The following is a 26315-nucleotide window of genomic DNA, read 5'->3' as shown; positions in this document are numbered from 1 at the left end:
AATGGAGGTAACATTGGTGGGTTTGTGGAGTACATTTTAAAGCACGTAGCTAATTCTCCATTCTGTTTATTCCAATGAGCTAACTAGTTACACATACAAAGGGAAAAAACTATTGTCAACTGAACAAACTGAACATAGAAAGAAGTCTTTAATAGTTCTGTATGAATGAATTTGTTCAAAATGTATTGAATGTTTCCATCTCTTCTGGGAAACCAATTACTAGTTATGTTCTTCAATATTACTGCATCTGGATTATTTTATAATCCATTAATTTTCTCAGGAAGGTTATGTGTTTACTGTTATCTGATCTTGATTTTGTAATCCTAGTTTTATGGTCTTCCAGAGGCTGGCAATCTGGTTTCAACTACTATTCTGTAAGGTTTTGTAGAGAAATTTTAACTCCAACTATTCTGCCTACATTTTTATACCATTGCAACTAACTTAGCACTTACATTTGGAATGTTCATTTTATATTCTATGTCAACTTCATTTGTAGTTGATGGAATTCTTTTCCTTTACTTAACGGTTCCCAGTGGGAAAAAGGGAAGATACAACTGGATGTTGGATTTATATGTCATTGATGATTCGATTAAGCGAGAAGAATTATCCAGAAAAAAAATATTTTTGGAATTTTATCAACTCCCCCCTCCCTCATAATAAATTTTAATTCTTTCAGCATGCTGTAATGGAGGGAGGAGGAGAAGCTTCACATTCACCCTTGTCAACCTCTCCATTTCACTGCATAGGTCTGTTTGGTCAGCATTTTGTGCCTAAACGACAGTTGTATAGCTAACCAGAACAACTAATGTGGATAGAAAATAGTACATGGATAGGATATGGAACACTAAACATACCTATTTACAAATTTTAGTGCTTATAGAAAAAAAATATTTGGCAATGCATGTGAGAGCAAAGAACTTTTTCGGTTTTGGGAGTAGCCTTTTCTTGTATTGGGAGTAGCCTTTTCTTGTATTTGTTACTTCATTCATATGTGAGGAATAGGCCACACAAAAAAGTTTAGTACCTCTCTTCTTTAATGTCATTGATTTTACTCAGTTCAGGGTTTAGTTTGGCTCAGTGTAGGAAAAAACAGTGGCATCATTCTTCTGTATTGTACCTTGTGTAGGTTTTTATACCAGTGCAGAATGAATATAAAATACCACCCTTCCAGTCTGGTAACATTTTAAATTAACTTTGCACATGCATAAATGACTTAAATGCATAAATGTGCAAAGCAGTGAAGGATCAAGGCCAACATGTTTTATTTTTTTAGCCCAGAACATTCCACAGTGTACTGTCATTTCTTATTTATTTCCTGTCCCAGTGTTTTTGAAGACTCATTTGCATTTCTTTTTAGTTTACAGTGATTCTCAAATGTTATGCATAGAAACATAATAAGTTTCCCTTTGCTACTTGTGAAACAGAATGGTTTATTACCAAGCAAATAGTCTCTAATGCAGACAAATGTTTAAAACATTTTTCTTAGACTCATTCTAACTTATTTAACTCTAATTATTACTCATAATAGCAAACACAATTCATGCTGGGTGGCAAAAAAATGTCTATTCAAGACACCAATGGTTTATTTTTAAGAATACAAACTGGATTTCGTGTTTTATTGTTTTAAAAAACATGTACCTGATTTATAAATTCTGATTTGGAACACAATATTTTTCTTCAGATCTACAATAGATAATCAACACAAATCACACTTATTACACTATGCAAAATACTATAGAGTATGTTTTTCTCCTACAAATGGCTGATGGCCTTTCTCTTCTCATCTTATTTTAAGGCATTAAGCTATTCCAATACATACATAACTAAAAATGGATGGCAGTGAATCTTGATTTATTTTCTAGTGATCAAGTTCCTCAGTTTGTATACAGTATGTGGCAAGCAGAAGGAAAAAATAACCTTTTAATGTACAGACTGAACTGCCAACTTTACTCGGGATTGCATTTTGTTTCAGAAATTATACTCTCCAAAGGAAAACAACTGTCATTTATATCATTTTTAACCTTTACCTTGGCTGAGGCAATTTGTAACTGAAGTGTTGTGAAATATCAGTCTCTTAAAGTGTTTTAGCATGAGTATAAGTTGAAGAGGAAGAAAACTCATTCTAATTTTGCGCTGTCACAACTATAATATTACTAAAGCTAGAAACATATAGTCTGAAAGCATTTTAATAGCTTTTAAAGTGACACTGACACTTTAAACTTGGCTTTCTTACCAAGATTGCCATTGAAAATAATAAAACTGAAATCTGATTCCAAATTAGATTTATCATTCGCCAGTTTTTGCCATTTGTTTTTATACTAGCTTTGCTGTAATCGAGTTAGTATTGTTGATACACCTCTTAGTACTATCTAATTCACGTGACCAACATGGTGACATCATCTAGTGTGTTCTGCTTATGGACACTTTTCCCCATCCACCACATAAGAAACAGCATTTGCTGAAACTGAATAGCTGTTGTACCTTTATAAATGTACAATGCAACAAATATTAACCAATGCACAATGTTACTTATATATAATATTCTATATGCATTCATTGTTATTCTTGAAAAGTGGCATATTTTCTTTTTATATTTTGATGTTATACATACATTATATAACCTATTCCTCATACCTTTTTTTTTTGCTGTTGAAGCTGAACTCCTGCGCATTTCCTTCTAATATCTCAATTTTTGCCAATTCCGTCTATCTCAAAGTCCAAATTCAATTTCTAATTCCCAGTTACTAAGTCTAAAACCCAAAGGGCATGTCTACACTAAACTCCTAGTTCGTACTAGGGAGGATAATGTAGGCATTCGAAGTTGCAAATCAACCCCGGGATTTAAATATCCCATGCTTGATTTGCATCTTCCCGGCCGGTCGCCATTTTTTGAAATTTACAAGTCCGGACTAACTGCCCGCGTCTACACGCGGCAGGGACCCAGTATTTCGAATTAAAGCCCTAAACCAAACTACCTGTTATTCCTCCTGCAAGGAGGTTTAACAGGTAGTTCGATTTAGGGGCTTTAATTCGAAATACCGGGTCCCTGCCGCGTGTAGACACGGGCAGTTAGTCCGGACTTGTAAATTTCAAAAAATGGCAACCGGCCAGGAAGATGCAAATCAAGCATGGGATATTTAAATCCCGGCCTTGATTTGCAACTTTGAATGCCTACATTAGCCTCCCTAGTTCGAACTAGGGGACTAGTGTAGACATACCCTAACTTACTCCTAATTCCTCAGTCTAGGACCCAGTGCAGAAGCTGAAAACATACAAACACTTTGATAAGATCCTTTTAAATTAATGGAACTACTCACATTTATATCAGCTGAGGTTCTAGCTCCAGAGCGGTTATTGGTAATAATATTGGGCATATGATTTTCAGACAGAATGTGATTTTTTTTTAGTTAATGTCCCTTTAAACAAGAACCTAAATACTGGCATTATTTTTGAGGCATCAAACAGAACTCTAATTATTAGCCAGTGTCTCTCCCAGTGTCTGTCTAAACCTCTGGTCTTATTATATAACTAAAAAGTCAAAGTGAAATAATAAATTAAGTTATGATATGAAATTCTGACTAAAACCACTATGCTCTATAAGTAAATATTAATAATAATAAAAAATATGCAGCAGATATTGACAGAGAAAACTGCTATTGAACTTACTGACCAATCTATACACTGGGTCTGGATATTAAAACAGAAAGTCCTACCCAAAAATAATCAGGTATTGTTTTGTTTTTGTCAAAAGACAGTAGAGACTGACAGAGTTGGACTCATCTTGCGAGACAGAGATCTCTACTATTGTTTATGTATTATTTTTTAGATGATCAGGGGAAAGGGAGAGATATTTCAAAGGATTCTTTGAAATGGATGTTTTCATTTTCTCATGTTCAAAGTGTACAGAACCTTGAATTTGGGTTCTTATTCATTTTGTTTACACTTCAATTGCATTTTTGTACTACATAAATCCCATGTATATGAACATTTACAATCCATTTATTTGGCCACAAAAAATAATGAGGTGCAAATAAAAGCAGTAAAAAAAGTAGCAGCAGCAAGAACATTTAATGCTCTATTTCTAACCACTTCTGGGTAGCTACAAAATACCCCAAGGCAAAAATAAAATCAGTTGAAAGTCTACAGAAAACACACAACTGACTGAAGATCAGATTCAGCTGTCAGTGTGAGGTAATTGTACCAGGACTGCCAAACATATCGAAAAAAACTCCATATTAATCACATACTTATTGGCAAAGATGGCTTTGGGATTTTGGCCAAAGTGACACAGTGAAGAGTAATATGATATAGCACCTAATGCTTGTACACAGCTGAATCCACAAAACTGGCACCAAGATCTGCTCATCAACTATTTAATTAGAAGGACCAATACCAGGGAGGTTACAACTATAAAAATCATTTTCAAGGTTGGGTGGCTCATGACACATTAGTGGTTAGGATAAAACCAGACATGGCTAATAGGTAAAAATTAAAAATGTTATTCCCCAATTCCTATTTTGATTTTTAAAGTTGTTAGAAAAACAGCGTAAGTATACAGCAAATAACAAATTTCATTACAACCATGTAACAGTGTGATCTAAAGAGTCTTGAGAATGTCCTTTGAAACCTGAGAAGTGAAGTTGTGATAACACAAAATCATCAATTTTTATTTTATATATATATGTGTACACATACATATATAAAGACCCTACTGTGACATATATACAGGCCCCAATTAAGAATGGGACCTTGTTGCCCTAGACCAGGGCTGGGCAAAATATGGCCTGGGGGCCAGATCCGGGCTGCAAAGCCACAGGATCCAGCCTGCCGACCAGTCTGCCAGGACCCTCTGGCATACAGCTGCCGTGGGTTTAAAGCACAGTCCTGTGGCTCTCTTCTCTAGAGGGAGAGGGAGGCTTCATATGATCTCCTTGCCCCAGCCCAATCTTCAGCTCCTATTGGCCAGAAACTGGTCAATAGGAATTGACCCCAGCCAAACTCTCAGCTCCTATTGGCTCAAAACAACCAGCCAATAGGAGCTGAGAGATTGGCCAGGGGCATGGGGGCAGCACAAACCTCTTCCCCAGGCTGCCTTAGGGGTGCTAGCCAGGAGACACGTAGGTAAGTGCCTCCCAGTCAGAGTCTGCCTCTGGCACCTCAGCACCTTCCGCACCTCAACTCCCTCCCCATCATCACCACCCAAACCCTCTGCACTCCTCTGCCCCAGGTCACAACTCCCAGGCTCTGTATCCCCTCTCACACCCCTTCCCCAAACCAGAATACTCTCCTACACCCAAACACCCTCACAGACCCTGCACCCCAATCTCCTGGCCAGGTCACAACTCCCTCCTTTACCCAAACTCCCTCTCAGACCTTACACCATCTCCTGCACCCCAGTCTCTTACACCATGCATCTTTCTGTATCCAACCTCCATCCTAGACCCCACATTCCCTCCACAGAAAAGTGTGGCCCTTGATCACTTTACAAAATCTTGGAGTGGCCACCAAAAATTATTGCCCACCCCTGCCCTAGACTCTGTAAAAACATATTTTGAAATATAGTCCCTGACTCAGAACTTTACAATGTAAATAGACAAGACAGAGAAAGGGTGGGAGGAGAAACAAAGTCAATGAAAAATAAAGTGACTTGCCCAGAATTGTGTGGAGGTCAATGATAGTCAAGGGACTAGAAACCTGTGCTTCTGATTCCAGCCAGTGTCCTGGCCACAGAAACATGATTCCTCACCAGCTAGCATTGCAGCAACCAACAAGCATTCTTAAATTTGTACTTATCACCTAGTATTACCAGAGAAGAAACTTGATTTATGTCTTGCATACATGACACTGTAGAAATGGATGATCTTACTACACTGCGTATTCTAGTTACATAGGTCCAGAGATGATCAGGGACAACATTCTCTCATTTCTTTAATCTTCAAACCAACCAGTGTAATAAATCAAAGTTATCAACCCATGAACAGATACGGGAAGTGTTACCGAAAGGAAAGGGGATTAAATATTTGTATTAAGAGAGATTAATTAGGTGAGAACTCAAATTCTTTGCTATAACTATTTAAAAACATTTCTTTTACAATTGAGAATTAATTTTAGGAAATTATTACAAGTCTGATTTTACCTAAAACCAACACTTCCTAATCCTCGTGTACATTGTTATAACTCCAAAAACTGTGCCATTTATTAACATTAACTGGAAACATCTACAACTATTGGTTCTGACATAGTGACAATATACTGAGTATTAAAAAAAGTCTTACTTATATGAAGATTTATTAAATGCTAGACTAGTTATAAATGTATTGAATGCAAAAACATTCATGAGTAAAGACAGCATTGTACTCTGAAATCTCAAATTGCAAATCAAGTAGTAAAAAATAAAGAGAATGATCAGTATTTAACAATTCATTAGCTTTAACAAGAGTCAATGACACAATAATTTCCCTACTTCAGAGAGAGAGAGAGCGAGAGAGAGAGAGAGCAGTTATATCATTCCAGATCTCCATTCTCATGAATAATGGACAGAATAATTATCTTAATTGTAAAGCAAATTGGAAATAAAGAATACAAAACAGTAATTGTCATAAAATACATAAAAGTTTGACTATGCTACACAATATTTTATACGGCATTCTTACAGGGTAATATATTTTTTTAAATACTAATTTATAAAATGATTTTCTTCTCAAAATATTTACATATGTTAATGAGTTAAGCCTCTCAGAACAAAATGCTGTGCATGGGGATATGTAACTTGCCTAATGCAATGTGCAAAACCTGGGACAGAGATAAAATTAGAACCAAAAGCTCATAACTGTCATCCATTTTTAAACTATCTGTTGAAATATCTATCAAGCCCCAGTCACTGAATGTTTTCTAGGTAACAATTCTGTATTTCAGATGTAGGTTAGCTCCATTATAACAATACATTTTGGCTAAATATCTACAGTTGGTTAAAATGTAAAATAACTTATCAATCATTTAATGGTAATAAAAATATTTTATACATTTGGAATACTATGATTTAAAGAAAACATTTAGGATAATCATTTGTATATAAAGTCATCCAACAGGAAGAATACCATTTAACTCAATTATTTATCTTTAATTTTACAAAGGAGCACTGTCACATTATCTTGACTCATAGTAACAAACCATATGTCTAGTCTGTAAAGATGTGCACTTTCAGCAGGATATGGGATTTTTCTTCTCTTACTTCCTAAAAAGTTACAAAGTGCAGATATGTTGTCATTAACCAAAGGATGCTGCCAAACCAGAGATGGGTGAATTTCAATGTCAGACGTGACTCCTGTATCTCAGAACAGAGCCAGCTGTTTTTATTATGACAGAACTCCTACTTAAGAAGCTAATTGCTTTTTTCTGGGCGGGGTATGTTGGTAATATGTTTCTGGCAGCACTCATAATTGACTGGGAAAGAATGTATTGTCCCTGCCTGAAAAACATACACTAGAATAGACAAACATATGAAAGGAAGGGGAAAGAAATACAACACAAGAAGCGTTCAAGGCTAAGAATGACCATATTTATAACAACACTTTTTTCTAATAAATAATATTCAATGTATAGATGATCTCCAGTCTCTCATCAAGTTTGCTGTTATTAATTGGTAAATTTTCCATCTCTGTCATGGTAAAAAAAGGTCTCCAGAAACAAATAGCAGAAAGTTGGTGTTTGTATGAAAGCTAAATATTTTGTTTGTTTTCCCTGGCCAAATATAACAAAAATATCCATTTGGCTCATTTGGGATAAGAAGAATGTAAAATAACAGGGGCAAAAATTGAGTTTAAGATCGTTTTTATTTTTGGACAACTAAATTCTGTTTTAAAAACTGGAAGGCAATAATTTGATTAAACTTATTTCCAAAATATAATAAATCAACAATGACCTAGTGTAAAAAAAAATCTGAGTATGAGCAATTAATCATTTTTATAATATTTAAGGTTTCCATGGAGCTTACTGTTATAATTCTTTACTACTGCTGGAAAAACAGACATTAATTCAAAAATCATATACCCTGTGCTTTTGACAAACCCAATGGCTATCAGAGTGCACATATTCTATTTCTTAGGGAGGATTTACAGTTTGATAAAAAGATATAGTGACAGTTTGCCTGAATAATGTTGTGTAATATACTAACTACTCTCAAGATAAATGACCCTGATCATAAAATAATGCCAGTCTTGGTAACCTTCCCATCTCCTATATTATATATTTCACTACAAATGACTTCAAAACCAGACATTATTTTAATATATATGCTGAGTGTATTTCATCTGTGCTTGTAATTTTTGTTTTTTTAGAATACTTTCACTTCTAATTTAGAATATTTGTATCGTTTACTTAATTTTCAGTCAGTATTCTCAGACTAAACAGTTATGACTCTTCCAATATCTGTTTCATTTCAGAAAATGGATCGTTAAAGATTCTTTTGAGGCTCCTTCAGGAGAGCAAAGTGTTTGACATTGCTGGATGTGCTTAACAGAGAACAAAGCGCTGTGGACAGATAATGTTCTTAGGCTGTTAGCTGAACTGGCATAGAAAAATGAAACATGATAGATAGTGATCCATTTTCATTTCTGGACACATCTAAGTCTGTAACATTTTTGGTCCTTCAGAAGGTTTGGTTTGGATTTTTTTTTTTTTTGGATAATGATCCGCACAAGTCTACATTTTTCTTTGAGTACGATCTGAAATCCTTTCTAACTTTTGCAGACATGTTTGTTAGAAATTGTTTTGCTGTAGCATAATTTCTCTGTGAGCTTTGTGTAAATCCTTCCATAAATGTCCCTACCCTTTGAGCACACTTACAGGTGATCTTGATATACAAATGACATGATATACTAATGAAGCTTGAAAAGAGACTGGTGCATAGTATAAAAAAAGCCAACAACAACAACAACAAAATCACCTGAATCTGACTGAGGTAAAATAAAGAACAGTGGAAACTGTTTAATGTAGCTGTGAAGGAGACAAGAAAGTTTGTCTGCAATAAAATTACCAGTTTCAAGTACGGTACAATGCTGTGAATCCAGACTACCTTAATTTTAGTTTATGTAACTCAAAGTAGTTTATTATTACATGTATTACCACAGGGCGTGTCTAGAGTACAGGATTTTGTCGACAAAAGTGGACTTTTGTCGACAAAACTATACCTGTGTCCACACTGCCTTTGAGTTATGTCGACATAACATCGACAAAACTCAGAAGTTTTGTCGACGTATGTAAACCTCATTCTACGAGGAATAACGCCTTTTATCGACAGAGTTCTGTCGATAGAAGGCATTATTGCATCTACACTGTCCTTTGCGTCCACACTGTTATGTCGACAAAGCGGCTTGCTTTGTCAACAGAACTGGATGTAGTCTAGACGCTCTTTGTCGACAGAAGCTTTGTCGACAGTATCTGTCGACAAAACTTCTGTCGACAAAACCCTGTAGTCTAGACATACCCACAGTGACCAGGAGCCCCTTATGATCCCTTCTCCAAAGAGCTTACAATCTATCTATAAGACAAGAGACAACACATGGATCCAAGGGGAATTCAAGGAAACAATGAGACAATATAGGTCAGCACAAAAGGCTGTGGTCTCAGCATACCAGCAGCCTACTGTCACAGTTTTTAGAAGTAGTATTACAAAGGAGAGTTTTGAGGAGGAATTTGAAGAAGGATAACGAGGTAGCTGTGGATGTTTATGGCAAGCTTTTCTAAGCATCAGGAGCAGCAAGGGCGAAAGCATGAAGATATATGTTTGAAAATTTGATAAGTGGGCAATGGAGGCTGGCATCAGAGTTTACCGCTAGATACTAAATGAGAAATAATTGGTAAGGTGGAAAGGGGAAGGCAATGGGAATCAGCAGGAGTATCATGGTCAAAGTGTCAGGCTAGGGAAATGATCATTGTAGCAGCAGTCAAATGGATCTGAGAAGGACAACACTGTATTTGTCAAGGACAGAGAAAAGGATACTGCTGTAAATGAGACAGGAGTTGACAGACTAGACAAGGTTGGAAGCCGTGTGGATTGAAAGGAAAGACTGTATTTTAGACAGGTATGCAAAAAGAAATGTCAAGTTTACACATAGTCTAGATGTGAGAATCTGTTTTTTATTTAGATTTGAAGATGACACTCAAGTTACCAAGTCTGAGTGACAGGCAGGATGTTGGTGTCCACAGAAAAGAGGTAACAAAGAGGATGGTAACAAAGAGGATTTGGGAGATTAAGAGCTCTGTTTAAGTTATGTTGACATTGATCTTATGGCTAGACACCCACGAGGAGATGTCAGAGAGACAGGCCAATATTTTAGTTTGTACAGAAGGAGACAGATATGGAGTAGAGAGATGGATATGTGAGTCAACAGCATGCACATAATAGCTGAATTTGATTTATGGATGAGATTACTCAGAGGTAGCATGTAAAGAGAAAGGAGAAGTGGATCTAGGACAGAATCCTGTAGAGATATTGAAAGGGGGTGGTGGGTTGGGGAAGATGGTGACATGCTGCAGGGGAAATTAGAGGTAGGAGGAGCATTAGGGGACAAATACAGTGTTGCTGCTATGCTGAGACCATGGTGGTTGTGCCCATGAAAGCTCATGATACCATTTACATTTTTTGTTAGTCTCTAAGGTGCTGCAGGACTAATCATTGTTTTTAAAGTTTATTCAATAATTTATATAAATACTTTCAACCTGATTTTTATTCATCTAACCATGTCATTGGAACTATGCCAGTCTTCGTCAAAAATATTTCTGTAATAAACCATGTCAAGGTATCGAAAGCAATTCTTTTAGAGCAATCAATTGCCTTTGAAACTACTGAGAAGTTGTTTTGTTTACATGTCTATGAATCCTGGATGAAACACCTGGGACTGTTCAAGTGACTTCAGTCTTTCTTCTTGCAGAGTCCCCAAGGACGCTATTGGGCAATTGTTAGGTTGCCAGGTATCCAGTTTTTGCCCGGACAGTCCGTTATTTCTGGCCCCTGTAAAATGTCAAGTATTTTCTGTTTCTCTTGGATGGAAGACCAGCAGGGACATTCTTCCCCTGACATGTCTGGCGACAGCAGGAGGAGCGAGGGGATATTTAACGGTGCAGCAACCTTTTATTTATTTATTTTTTGCTCAACAACTGTGGCTCCCCATTTTTTTTGTTTGCTTTTTTTTGCTCAACCAATTTTTTTTCTGCCATGTTTGGGATTTTTTGTGAAAATATCTGGCAACCCTAGCAATTGTTGTCCTCTTGGTTAGATGTACAAACATACATTTAATACAAAGTAGAATTTCTATCTAGTCTTACATCCAGTAAGATACATTACATCTAGCAAGGATATTACAAGACTTTAGTTGCAGTTTAATTTTTTAAGTATTAGTGAGATACACAAACAAGCCAAGTTTAAAAGAAAATTAGTGTAGCAGATTTATCAGGAATGTTTAAAGTTGCACAGTCTGGAGTAAGAACTTGTTCCAAGTTTAAGATGAATGCCAATGGTGCTACAATGATTTACACAAAGTATCTAGTTGATAATGTACTTCAACCACAGAAACAGTGCATTTAAGTTGCTCCATCTTTTTCATTCATTTAAATAACTTTCTCCAATACTACAGCAAACCTGTAACAAATAGACTTAAATGTGGATCAACACCAAAAAAGCAGTTAAGTATTTATTTTATGTAGCCCTGAAATCCTAGATATTACATATTGTAAAAAAGATATCAGAACTTTGTGTGCTGTAGGTCCCAAACTAAAAACAATGTACAGTAATACCCTGCTTTTAAAATTGTATAATCTATGCAATCGGAAGATATGAATTCAAAACTGTGTGCAAGATTTGGTCATTTGAAATACTTTTTCACATACATTCTTTCCCCAAGTTAGGAAAATCAGATTCCTAGAACAATTTTAATTAAATGTAAAACCAATTATTTAAAAAGACTACTCAGCTGTAAACTGCAGTTGTTTGATAAGCCATTTAATGTTGCTTCTTCGGTTTGCAATTAAACAAACAATCAGCTCATTTAATCTTTGTTTTCTCTTGCTGAAGTAATTTCAAGTTTCAGCAGAAAATATTTTATTTCATTTTTAGGTTGAAAGATGTTTGGGACAGTCTGTCTTTGTGTGTCCGTCTCTTTGTGCACACATGATGCCTGGCACATTTTGGACACTGAAAAACAAATAACCAGATCCAGTTTTGCCTAACTTTTATGGCATCTGGCAACAAGCCAAATCCTAAGGCTCTGCAGAGAAGGGAGGACCACTTAAACTAGCACTCTCTCTAGCAACAGCTACACTTGAAAGTTCAAACAGATTCTTTGAGCCGGTAGTATGTTCATCTTCAAAATCTCAAAAACTATAAGTATTCTTTTACTGAAAAAAGTTTATATGAAAATAGATCTCCCTCCCTATTTAAACTGTTTGCATTTTCCTAATAATTTCCATTCAAACTAGGCACCATATGAGTCATCATTTATTGTGGAAAAGCTGGCTTTCCCCAGATATACTCCATTCCATACTTGACAGAAAGATTTACAAGTACAGATTAAATCCAAGATTTGAAATCCTTTTTGTTCTGTTCATTCATGAAAAAAATTATAAAAACACTTTATTTTAAACTATTCACTTCATGAGGGAGATTGTTTCAAAATATTATATACACATTTTGATTAAAAAATCTGTATTTTCTTTACAGTCATATACTAGGCTTCTCTCAAATTCAATGAAATATTGCAAACACACTCTGTGCAGCAATATCCAGAGATGGTCTGGAAAGAAAATCAGACTCTTTGATCTTTTGCTTGGAATAGTTTTCATGTGTTGCCATGGTCTCAATGACGGTTGTTTTAAGACAGTGACCATGGAATATTTTTGAAAATGCAAGCAGATATCTGTAATATTTAAAAGGCAGCCAAGCAAAATACAATGTTCCTGTCATATATTACTTCTATAGCAGTGATTAATCCTTCTACATTTCAAAAAAAATGCGATAAGAAGTAGCCATTATGTGTCTGCTCTGTAGTGTATTCATTTAAGGTGCAACTTGCTATTAGGGTCTTTTTTATTTCCTACATTCAATTTATTTTACAGGGCGTCCCCACTATACATCCAAGATATGTTCCAAAAACCATGGAAGTATAGTAAAATGATGTAAAGCAGGCATTTTTCCCCTCATGGCTTACTTCCATTTGCACAGATTAGTTTTGTTTTGTTTTTTTTCACGCGCGATATAAGAGTGGGGAACAGGAGGACTTATAACGCAACAGTTCGTACAATCATCAACGACGCTAGTGAGGAACCGACGTATACCTGGGCAATGTATAGTGGGGATGCCCTGTATACCTTTTTAAGTTAGCTTACCAAATTTACTGAAAATTTTAATATTATATAAAGTATGCCTTCTTTTGCATCTTTTTCATTTCCTTTAATTATGTTTACAAGTTTCTAAAGTTATATGATAACAAGTATAGCCAAAGTTTATATTTACCTGAATTAAGAGTCTCAAGGCTCTTGTTCTTTTGCAGAACGTCTGTTGCACACATAATCAGGAAATGTATACTCATTCAGATATGCAGTCTCAAGGCTCTTGTTCTTTTGCAGAACGTCTGTTGCACACAATCAGTAAATATTCTTTAGCTATGGCAATTCTGGTGCATCTGCTCTCCGAATAACGCATACAGTATTTGAAAACTTCAACTCTCTTTGTAACCAGCCAGTAAAGTTTTAATTTTTGACAGGCAGGCAAAAGGAAGTCAAATGTATGTTCCTTACAATTATATTTAATTCACATTTCCCTTCATTTTTTCACCTCTCTTAGGTCGTAATCAAGTGTTCACTGTCTGGCCCATTCACTTAAGAGGTGTAGGAAAGCTCCCCAAAAGCCTCAGATCCAAAACTGATGCAAAACTGACCTATGGAGATTATTTCAGCCTAATGACCAACAGGAAACAGAATTGCCATAATGACTTTTAATAGCAAAAATTCTGCTACAGAGCACTTATCGTGTATTCTAAGAGTAACCAACTCAATCACCTTCCAAAGTTAATTTTGGAAACATGTAATAACTAAAAATATTAAAACAATACATTTTGCCAGCAATTGCTGTGCAACAGGGTGAATATAAAGCACAAAATAGACTCTGTAACAGAAGGAAAACCCCCAAAGAATCAGTTATTCTAATTATGAAGTACATTTATCCTCAACTAAATCTCTGTATAAATAAATCTTTCTACTTAAATGATTATGCCAACATAAGATTATTTCAACAGTTGTCAAAATATTCCTTATTAACTAAAACATACTTGTTGGTGCTACTTCTGATTCACAGAAAGGTGTTAACTGAACAAGAGCTCAAATTATTCAGTACCTTCCCCCTAGTAATCAAAGTGAAGGCTCTCTCAGTACAATTGACCCAAAACTCTTTCCCAAAATAACTGGAGATGAAGTCCCTTTCCTATAATTCTTGCCCGAACTTTTTTCCAGGAGGATTAAGCACTCTTACAGGTGACAGATGAATAGGGCATACATTTACAAATCACAGGACACAAGACTATATCCAACTCTGCCATATACTTTGACTCCACTCACTCCTAAATCCTCAAACATTGGGAAAAGGTAAATATAACCAGGCAAAGCTGTGAGAAAACAACTATTTATCTTCCAATTTAAGAAAAATATATGCAATTACTGCTTGTCATCAGAATTCCCACATGGAATTCTGAAACTTGCAAAAATCATGATGGTTCAGTAATCACTGTATAGTTATACCTATTCCTGAATCCACTAGCCAGGCCCACTAAATACTGCATGTTTTATCACCAAAAACCACAATCAATATCACGTGAAGGAACAATAACTTATTGGCATTAGATAGAAAACATGTTCCAGATGATGCACAAGCCTCTCAATCTGGACAACTGTCCCCTCCCTCCCAAACGCATCTTTTGTGAGGGGTAGGACATCTATTTCAATCAATACCTAGCTGGCATTTGTATGAGGGACCATGGGGTAGGAAAATGTGTTGCAACTGGCAGAAGGAATATGCAGCTTTTATGCTCTCCAATGTGGCTGTGAGAGCTAATCTACAAGACCAGCAGTTTTTAAATGTCAGTCCCAATTGGTTCTCCAGCCTGTGTAGCCTATGATTAGTACAGTGGCATGACAAACTCACACTGGATCCAATTTATCAGGGCTATCAGACACAAGTTTCTATAAGAGCAGGCTGTCTGTTTTACAAAATTATTTTTCCTCTCCCTGAAACTATCCTCCTGGGGTCCACAAGGGTATCTCTAGATTGGGGGAAAGGCACATTTTGAAATAGTAAGCCAAGTAATGGATATGAAAAATATACATTTTCCCTCTGATGATCTATGATTGAAATATGACTATGTGAATCATTGATATTGCCACTGCTAGACAATTGCAACAAACCTTGTACAAAATATAACATATATGGGGTCAATGGAAAAATTATGATTTGCTGAACAAGACTACCCTGTTTAAATTTATGTATCATTGTTGTATCTGAAATTATGAATACTGGCTATAGGTTTGTATTCTAAATTGTTTGTTCCTGGGTTAAAACCCACCAGGAAGCCAGACAAGTAGGTGTTTACGGCACATTAAAGACACTTAATTCTCATAAAGGGCCATAAAAGAAAACTCAACCCACCTAGTAAGTCTTCCTGTGGACATGTTAGAATCACAGAATATTGGGGCTGGAAGAGACCTCAGGATGTCATCTAGTCCAAACTCCTGCTCAAAGCAGGACCAACCCTAACTAAATCATTCCAGCCAGAGCTTTGTCAAGCCTGGCCTTACCAAATGAACAAAACATGGATATGGCCAATGGCTACTCTGGTGAGTCAGTAAGCCATGTAAATATACATGATATGCTTATGTGACCCTGAACTACATCTTGGGCTAAGGACTTTCCATAAAACTGAGGCTGTGAACTTTTTTGAAACACAAACATTTCCAGGAACATGGAAAAAAGGGTTTAAGAGTCCCCCTGGAATGAAAGCATTTTGCCTCTTTCCTACTCTGATTCTCTAGACTTACAACTAAGAAGACCATCTTTGAATTATGGACTGAGGACCTTCCAATCTTTTGGAATATACCAGAGATTTTACAAGCCAGCAGTTTATTCCATCACTGCTACAAACTTGATATAAGAACATTGCAATGATTATTATGTATATGATCTTAACCATTTTAACACGTTTCTTCTTTTCTCTTATAAATAAACCTTTAGATTTCATTTAATGGACTGGCAGCAGTGTGATTACTAGGTAAGATCTGAGCTAAATATTGACCTGGCTAGGTGGCTGAGCTCTTGAGATGAGAACACTTTGTTTGATTAAAATGGCTTTCAGTAACCACTCATCATAAATGGTGAAATAAGGGTTGGAATGTCTAAGACGACTGATTTTTTTTTGCTTCTTTTTTACCTAGTGTGTTGAAACAGAATCTTACTTTTATTATTGGCTTGGTATGTCTAATTATAGAATATATGCCAATTTGGGGTGAGTCTGCCCCATTTGCCAGCAGTTTCTCCAGAACCTGGTATTCTCAGCCATGACCTAGTAAGGCACTATAAAGTACCCCTGGATCTTATCTAACCCCCTTTAAACTTTTTAAATGGAATATTACTCCTCTTTAGAAAAAAGCTTTTAGACAAATTATAATTTGATCAATTTGAAAGGCAAAGCCAAATGGCTCTAGCTAAGGGAGAGCTGTGGCAGGGTTTATGCTTTAACCCTGGTGTAGAAAGGTCACAGTCTCTTGAAAGTGCAGTGTACCTGGCACACCTGTACCTTGAAGATGCAGTGTCTGACACATCTGGCCAGTTCCAGAGATTAGTCTATAGCAGGGTCTCATTTCCTTTCCACTCCCTTTGAGGTAATTTGTTTTCCTAGGACTGTATGAGCAGGATTTCCCTACATTCCCTTGAAAGTAAGGACTGCATCAGGTCCTAATGCTGGTCCTTGTGCTCTTGCTTCTCCTCTATGACAGAGAAAGGGACAACTTTGGTTTTTTTGTTGTTTTTTGTGTGTGTGGATAACCATAGTTTTAGATGCTACAATAAGTATATCTGCAGTAAAAATTTGAATATGTTATTTTTTTTAGCATGCCTGAAATAGCTTCAGTGTTGTCTTTCAGGAAAAGAAAAATAGTGCCCCCCCTTTTTTCTTTTCTTTTCAGAAGAAGCTCTTCATTAGAGTAATTTACATCCTTCAAGCTGCAAGAAATTAAACTAGAAATTCTGAGATTTAATCTAGCTTCATTTCTATAGTTAAAGAAAGCTATAAAAGAGCAACACCCCCTGTCACTGTGCACCTGCATAATTTTATGTTTCAACTTACAATAAATATCACACTTGTTCTTATAGTGGCAGTGTAGTATTAGTTTCTTAAGGCTTCAAGAGCTGTTCTGGAAAAAGAAGCACACCTATAGAAAGGTCAGGATGTTTTGCTCTCTTTGCAATAACAAAAATTAACTAATACGTGGAAAAGAAAACTTGATATTAGGGCTCATCAAATTCATTTGATGACTACTAGCCTGAGGGCCATGCTTAATTACTAGAGCAAAATTGCTGTCCATCATTTTTTTACATCTAAAAATATGGATAGATTTTCTAATATTTTCTTTCCCCTCCTGGTTTTACTTTACTTTTTGTTCTTTTATTTCCTGTAGAAAGGACCTCATATATAATACAAGCATGAAGACATTTACACTGATTTATCACAGACTCTTTAAAATTGCTGAGTAATCACTCATGTCATTATTAAAGTAAATAGTAGTTGTAAATAGAGGAACGGATATATGCCTAAGTCTGCAGAGAGCCTGAAACATTGACACAGAGAGATATAAACTACCCCCTTCATTTCATTTAACGTAGTATTAACATTCAAGCTGGATGACAATTTAAGTATTAGCATTAACTACGTCACAGCATATCCAATTAGCATTTGTCATTTCTAAATGTAATAGAAGACACTAGGGTGAAGTACAGCAGGCAATTACTATAGTTCTTGTCACAGATTACTGGCATGGGAAAAGAGAGATTCCTCTCCTTTCTGAATTTCACAAAAAGCATGTATGCTATGTAACAGAGTTGCACTCTGATGCGTTCCAGCTGTCTCATTGAAATGCAAAATCTTACAGTTATTTGCTTACTGAGGCATGCAATCTGTATTTGTGACAAAAGTTCTAACACTTTGGCTAAATTGTTACCAATGACAGTTTTAGAGGCCTACCTATTTATTTGTTAATATTATCCAGCACCATGTTATTTGCTGTGCTTTGCTGAATTTTTAAATTCACTTCAGTCTGTAATTCATCACTGTATTTTTAACTGTGAAAAATGAGTCTACCATTTCAAGAGTTAAATGGCAGCCATTAAATCTAATCAGTTTTTTGTGATAACACAACAGTTCATCAGTTTCACATACTATAGTATACACTGATAAAATGTGCAATTACAATCTTCAGCTTTTTCTTCTCTGAAGGTGATACTTTACAACTTAAAATATCAACCTTTTCTCAGAAATGAAAAAAACTAACCCACGAAGAAAAGTTTTTAATTCAGTGTGAAGATATCTTCAGACAACTTGCAGTTTTGTATCTCAGGAAAACCTGTTATATATATACTGTTTTACAAATTATGCTGGCAACAACCCAGTGCTACACTCTGATGGACACTTTTAAAATTATATAAGTAAAAGGGCCAAATTCTGCTCTTAGTTACACATGCACAACCCAAAGTAAATGGAAGTTGGGTGCACACAGCCCATGGCAAAATCTGGCATAAAATATTTTAAAACATAAAAACATATTGACCAAAAGAATCCACATTTTATGACTGAAGTTGTGGATTAAAAACAGCTGTATATTTAACCACATAAAAACCTTCTGCATTAATGTACCTAATTTGAGTAAGAATATTGGAAATGCTGGCAAAACAGGAAAGCTACAAGGCATCCGGGATTGAATGTCCTACAGAATGTAATTAAAACCAGTTCTTAATAAGCCACTGAAAAAAGATCAGAGAAACGGTCACTATTAGTTGAAAGGCAACTATAGTCTCATCTTTCAGGCCGGCATATCTAATTCGAGTTTAGCAAAATTTCTGTACCTTTTTGGTTTTCAAACTCTTCTGTCAACAGGTGATAACAGCAGCCCACACTGCAAACTGCCTTGATTTCAGGCTTAGCAGTAAAGATTCGCAGTGTATTCGGAGCAAGATCCCCACATGTATGTAGTCCCACCATTATACAGTCCTAAAAATAAACAGCAACAAACACATTTCTTTTCAACTAAAGAAAAGACAAGAACAATAAATGCAGACAAGCTATAAATGGTTAATTTGTTGTGAGATTTGAATACGCAAGCTCCTGGAGATTTCTGGTTCCTGTTCTGGAAATGTATTGAAGAACACCGAAAGCATTTCAATACCAACAAATTAGGAGCCCCTTACCTATAAACAAATATGGCGGGGGGGTGGGGGAGGAGCTCTCTGTGTCTTGTTGAAACTGTAGGCTATTCTCAATTTTCCTTATTATTCATTGCTTTCTTTGGCAAAGAGAAAGCAGAAGGCCCCAACCAATAACTGAAGCTGAACCACCTGCAGGGCAATACAAAGACCTACCACCATATGACCAGCCATTCTCTTTTGAGCTTTTTCTTTCTTTACTTTTTTTGTTTTTTCCTTTAAAATTTCCTACCTTAAACTATATAACCAAATGTATCCCTGACCCTTCTGCTATTTCTCAATGCCTCAACAGACATTGGCAATACTGAAAGTAAATGTTGTTCGAGACGATGAATTTTCTGCATCTGTTTTGTTTGCTATGTCTCAGTATCTGTCCTCCAAGAGTCCTTGAAGTAAACAAGAGTTTTGTCAATTATTTCAACAGAAGCATGATCAGAGTTTTAGTTATGAATAGCATACTCTTCTAGCTTTCCATATCCTGTGTTCTTTTTTTTCTCGCGCTTTCTCTTTTTGTCCCTTTTATTTCTCCATTCCTGTTATCCTTTGTTTCACTTCCTACTATGAATCTTCTCTGCTTCCTTCCACCAATATACTGTCCATTACTCTTTTTCTCCTCTCTTTTACCTTCACTTTTCTCCCTGTTATCCTTTTACTCCATTACAGTTTTGTCTGGAATTTTCAGTCTGTAGGAATTGTCACCTATGCAATCCTTTTCTTCTAACTAACCCTATAGTGAGGTCAGCAGTCTGCATTACTTTCTCTCCTAATGGTAATGTGAAAGAGTCTTAGAAAGGAAATAGGGCCTAGTATGAGATGGAAATTCACACTCATGAAAGAACAGCATTAAACCTGGTAAGGGAAGTTGAACAAATTCTCCCAAAAGAAAGGTGGTGAAAGATGGTCATCAGATAAGATTCTGTTAAAACAGTCCAAAGGACAGATTTTGTTCTGAGCTACACTGTTGTGATCTACCTACTATTCCACTTTTGTAAACCCCATTGACTTCAGTGGGATTGTATTTGTATCACCGAAAGCACATTCTGATGCCTTGAATTATACAATGGATATATCCAACACAATTAACTAATTCAGCATTAGCTCTGGGCTTCACACAAGCATATCTTCAAACCCTGATACTGTTTTAGCGAGTCAAAATAATTTTGAAATTTTGCTAAATGAATCGATCTACACTGCAGTTTTTCTCCAAACTTTCTCAGTGTTCAGGAATACTACAAAATCAGTTGATTGTTTTAAAACAAAATGTTAACCATTTGTCATAAAGCTTTAAAAGGCCTTTTTCTGGTACAATTTATCACATATCTTGCCAGACCATACCGTTTATTATTTGTAGCAACAATAGTGTGACATTCCTTCTAAAAATGAGTGTAAAGGCCTGATCTCTGTTCACCTCCACCTTGTGCATTCATTTACATCAGTGCAAAGAAAGCACTTAGTGGATGTAAAACATAACCATTCTTTCTTGGTAGAATTTACTTTGTGCTCACTTTGTAACCATGCAAATTATTTCATAAGGTAAAGGGAAACTGAGATCAGGCCCCAGTTGTTTAGTTGATTATTAAACTGTCATTATTTTTAAGTCTGAAAATCCAAACTTTAATGATGCTTATTGATTAAAATTATTTTCTAATTCCTTCAGAGGGGTTATTATGCTATACCATATAAAGTATTTCAGGTCTAAAGATCAATTTCAGGTTACATACATTTTAATGACCAAAGAGCAATAATTTCATAAAAGTTGTATTAATGCAAAATATATTCTTCAGAATAACTTGTAAATATAAATTACTCTCCTTATAATTTAATGGGTTTATATGTAACTAGAATAATAAAGTTACAGGGTAGTTGATGAATGCTATTGTAAAGTCACTGTTAACTTTGTTTTAAGTGGTAATTTCAGCCACTTCATAAAGCTCTAAGTCAGGAGTGGGGAATCTAAGGCCCAGGGGCCGGATGCTGTCCCTGGCTTGCCTGTATCTGGCTCCTGAGGCTCAGGGCTCCCCTCTACTACTGGGGAGCCAGTGCCAGTGCTCCAGCCCCCCTGCTGCCCTACCCTGGGGCTGAAGCACACAAAATCTGTTGGCCTGGGTCCCCCTAGGCCAGTGGTCTCCAACCTTTTCACACCCAAGATCACTTTTTAAATGTCAGGATAAGCCAAGATCTACTCCATCGCTTCCCCAAGATCCCACCCGTTCCTTGAGGCCCCACCCTCTCTGTTCTCCTTCTCTCCATCACTTGCTATATCCGACCCTTACACACTCTCAGGGTACGGCTACCCCTCCCCATTTTTTTTCGATCCTTCTGTTGCAAGAGATTTTTCCGACATTTGGCCTGTCTATATTGGGCCAAATGTTGGAAACACCCCTTCTTTTGGAAGCCCCCTTACTCCTCGTTGAACGAGGAATACAGGGGTTGCCAAAAGAGCGTGTTTGCCAGAAAAACTCCTGCAGCCTAGCTGTACCCTCACTGGGTTGAGACAGGAGGTGAAAGCTCTAGGGTGAGAGATCTTGGTGTGGGAAAGGGTAAGAGGTGAAAGCTCTGGGAGGGAATCTGAATGCAGGAGGATGTGGAGAAGGGGATGCTGGCTCAGGGAGGGGGCTCCAGGCTGGGGAGTGTTGGGCTCAGGTGGAGGGTTGGGGTGTTGAGCAAGCCACAGACTTGTGGATGTGAGGGTGCAGGAGTTTGGGTTGGGGTGTGTGAGGGGCTCAGAGCAGGGTGGTTGGGAACGTGATGGGCTCAGGTCAGATTTGCAGTGTGTGGATGGTTCAGGAGTGTTGTGGCAGAAGACTGAGGATGTGGGGGTGCAGGAGTTTGGTGATGTGAGAGGCTCAGGACAGGGGGTTCCACTGTACGATAGGCTCAGATTTTGAGTTGGGGTGGGGGGTACAGGAGTGTTATGATGCTGTGGCCCGATGAGAGCTTGGCCCCAATTGGGGGCTTGTTGGCCAGGCTTTATTTTTAAATAAAATATTATGTTAAACACAATATTTCAGCGCTGTCTTTATTTATGAGAGGGGCAGGAAACCTGTTTTGAATCAGGGGTCACTGACCCACAGAAAAGTCAGTCGGGGCCACACAAGTGACATACAAAAACACATACAAGCCTCACTAACATGACCCCAACTGTGCTGGTGGGGGCAGGGGACAGGGTGTAGTGGCAGGGGACAGGATGCCAGTGGGTGCCGAGGTACGGGACAGGGTGCTGGGGCAAGGGACAGGGATTCTGGGGCAGGGTGCCAGGGCAAGGGACAGGGTATTTGTCTGGGTCTGGGTGGTGGGAGGGGACAGGGACCAGTACCCGGGGATCCTGCAGCTGCGTGCCAATGCCCAGGAAGTGCTCGGGCTGCTTCCCCGTCCCCCAAACAGTGGCACGGTACCTGAAACACTGGTCTGTCACACTCCGAGGACTTTCTTCCCTTGCTGCCTTCCTACACGGGGGAAAGGAAGGGAGTGGGAATCCCGGACCACGCCAGATCCAACTGCTCGGGCAGCACGCGCCTTGCTCCTCTGCTCCCCACGGCAGCATGCGCTGCCTGAGCAGTTGGAGCTGGCACAGCCCCGGAATCCCACTTCCGCCTCACTCCCTCCCCCGTGCACGGGAAACCAGCAGGGGAAGAAAGTCCCCAGCATGCAACAGATCGGTGTTTTATGTACTGCACTGGATGTTTGGGGAGGGGGGAAGAGCAGCCCGGGCACTTCCAGGACCTGGCGAGCAGCAGCAGAATTTCCTTCCATCCCACAGGATATGTGAGGGAGTGTTTTTCGGCTTCTCAGTCAGGGGCCACGTCAGTGAGGGTTCTTCTTTTTTTGCTTCTCACTTGTGTGTGGCTCCTGACTGATTTTTCTGTGAGTCAGCAGTCCCCAACATCCCAAAAGTCCCCCCAACCCTAAGTAGTGCTGAATTCATTTAGCCAAAAGTAGTTCAGCATATGTACTGAAATAAGAAAAAAATGCACCAGTGAAAAATGCGTATACAAAGTGGCTATGAAGCTTTACACTCAGAATACTCCACTCACATTGTTGACAGCAATCTACTTTGCACAGGTGAAAATGTGTACACAAGGGGCAAAAGCAACTGAAAATCAGACACTTGTATTTCAAAAATAATGTTAATAAATTAAATAACCTCCAGATCTGTAATGATATCATGGAGTTCTGTTTCTGCAGTGATGTATGAGGTCAATGGCAAATAAATGCTTGAGTCACTTGACTTGCTTGCTTTGGCCTTTATGGAAGACATTTTTCTTTGCTCTTTTTCCTCTTCACAGAGCTCCATATTATATTTGGATGAAGAAACAGCTTCTACAGCATCAGCAGGTAGAATATTTAGAAGAGAAAAAGCATTCTCACATGTTTTGTTCCCATCAGACTGTGGCTGAGTCAACAAATGAGGTTCAGTTTGTTTATTGGTTTTCAACATAGCCGAGTCTGTGAAAGCACCAGAAATTTCCAAAGGAACTGAATCAGAAGTATTCACCTGGTCTTGACTTAAAAGACTGTTAGTACTTAAAAGCTTTTCGTTGCTATTTGCTCTACATTTCATTTCACCTTGCACTGCCCTTTCCATTGACTCTTCCAACACTTGGCCTCTTACATTTGCTCTTGCCCGACTTTGATAAGCTCTCCAGTGTTTCTTCAATTTCCTGTTCCTTTCATTAGCTCCATGAGTGTTGGTATTTGAGGAATCAATTCCATAAACCTTTAGTTTATATTGCATGGATAGAAATGAGCTTAGGTAGCCTTTTCCAGAGCCCAGGTCAATCACCTAGAGTAAGGATAATAGAATAAATAAAAAAATAGCATGTACCACATTAATTAACAAAAAAAGAAGACATGTATCAAACACATGCTGATAATAAACAAACAGTCTCCTACAAATAAGAAGCACAGGTTCTATATTTACTTAATTCTTATTCTACTCAGCTTCTGTTTTTAAAATACCAAATATGTTAAAACTGGTTTAGTTCTACCACAGAAATTCAGTCAATGAACTAATTATGACTTTCAGTGTCCTGACTTTTCTAAGTCTTTTAATGTACTTTTGTGCGTGCAATTTCCTTTAGTTAAAAAAAAAAGTAGAATAAAAATGAACAGACCATAGTCTCAAAGGGTATGTCTACACTACAAAGTTAATTAGAACTAACAGACGTTAGTTCGAATTAACTTTGATAGGTGCTACACATGCAAACCGCTAGTTCGAACTTAATTCGAACTAGCGGTGCGCTTAATTCGAACTAGGTAAACCTCATTCTACGAGGACTAACGCCTAGTTCGAATTAACTAGTTTGAATTAAGGGCTGTGTAGCCACTTAATTCGAACTAGTGGGAGGCTAGCCCTCCCCAGGCTGCCCTGGTGGCCACTCTGGGCACCACCAGGGAAACTCTTCTGCCCCCCTCCTGGCCCTGGAGCCCTTAAAGGGGCACGGGCTGGCTACGGTGCCTGTGCCAGGTGCAAGTCTGCCAGCACCCAGCCAGCAGACCCTGCAACTGGCACGGCTTGAGCTGGTCACCCGCTGCCACCCAGCCCTCGGTCTCTTCCCGGGACCAGGCTGGAGGCTCCTGGGAGCATGCCCAGGTCCGCAAGAGGCGGGCACCTGCCTGGTCTAGTGCAGACATCGTGGACCTCATCTATGACCTCCGCACTAGGCACAGGAAAGTGGCCGTCTAGGGCAGGAGAGCTGCCATCCTGGCCACCCAGGAGCAGGTGTGCATGAAAATCAAGGTGGTCCACTGAGACCCCCGATCCTGAGCCCTGAGCTTAGAATGGCCGTACTGGGACAGACCAAAGGTCCATCTAGCCCAGTAGCCTGTCTGCCAACAGCGGCCAACACTAGATACCCTGGAGGGGATGGACCGAAGACAATGACCAAGCCATTTGTCTCCTGCCATCCATCTCCAGCCTTCCACAAACAGAGGCCAGGGACACCATTATAGAATCATAGAATAATAGGACTGGAAGGGACCTCGAGAGGTCATCGAGTCCAGCCCCCCGCCCTCAAGGCAGGACCAAGCTCCGTCTACACCATCCCTGACAGATGTCTATCTAACCTGTTCTTAAATATCTCCAGAGAGGGAGATTCCACCACCTCCCTTGGCAATTTATTCCAATATTTGACCACCCTGACAGTTAGGAATTTTTTCCTAATGTCCAATCTAAACCTCCCCTGCTGCACTTTAAGCCCATTACTCCTTGTCCTGTCCTCAGAAACCAAGAGGAACAAATTTTCTCCTTCCTCCTTGTGACACCCTTTTAGATATTTGAAAACCGCTATCATGTCCCCCCTTAATCTTCTTTTTTCCAAACTAAACAAGCCCAGTTCATGAAGCCTGGCTTCATAGGTCATGTTCTCTAAACCTTTAATCATTCTTGTCGCTCTTCTCTGTACCCTTTCCAATTTCTCCACATCTTTCTTGAAATGTGGCGCCCAGAACTGGACACAGTACTCCAGCTGAGGCCTAACTAGTGCAGAGTAGAGCGGCAGAATGACTTCACGAGTTTTGCTTACAACACACCTGTTGATACAACCTAGAACCATATTTGCTTTTTTTGCAACAGCATCACACTGTTGACTCATATTCAACTTGTGGTCCACTATGACCCCTAGATCCCTTTCCGCCATGCTGCTTCCTAGACAGTCGCTTCCCATCTTGTATGTATGGAACTGATTGTTCCTTCCTAAGTGGAGCACTTTGCATTTCTCTTTATTAAACCTCATCCTATTTACCTCTGACCATTTCTCTAACTTGCTAAGGTCATTTTGAATTATGTCCCTATCCTCCAAAG

General features: G+C 38.2%; 1 protein-coding gene across 5 annotated transcripts in view; it reads right to left on the bottom strand.

The window, feature by feature from the left end:
• The window catches only part of METTL25 (methyltransferase like 25), a 94388-nt gene that overhangs the window by 40596 nt on the left and 27477 nt on the right, over positions 1-26315 (bottom strand). For all 5 annotated transcript variants that reach the window (XR_012904943.2, XR_012904947.2, XM_075932524.2 and 2 more), the window contains 2 exons: positions 23658-24296; positions 19157-19301 (listed from right to left, as the gene is read on the bottom strand). Coding sequence is in view for 3 of the 5 variants with exons in the window: in XM_075932524.2 (XP_075788639.1) it covers positions 19157-19301; positions 23658-24296 (784 nt within the window). In the remaining 2 variants the exon portion in view is untranslated. The remainder of the gene's footprint in view (positions 1-19156; positions 19302-23657; positions 24297-26315) is intronic.

Source organism: Pelodiscus sinensis, chromosome 1 (assembly GCF_052426305.1).
Source record: "Pelodiscus sinensis isolate ZL-2025 chromosome 1, ASM5242630v1, whole genome shotgun sequence".
Lineage (NCBI taxonomy): Eukaryota > Metazoa > Chordata > Testudines > Trionychidae > Pelodiscus > Pelodiscus sinensis.
Note: the sequence above shows the minus strand (reverse complement) of the source record. Positions and strands in the feature narration are given on the sequence as shown.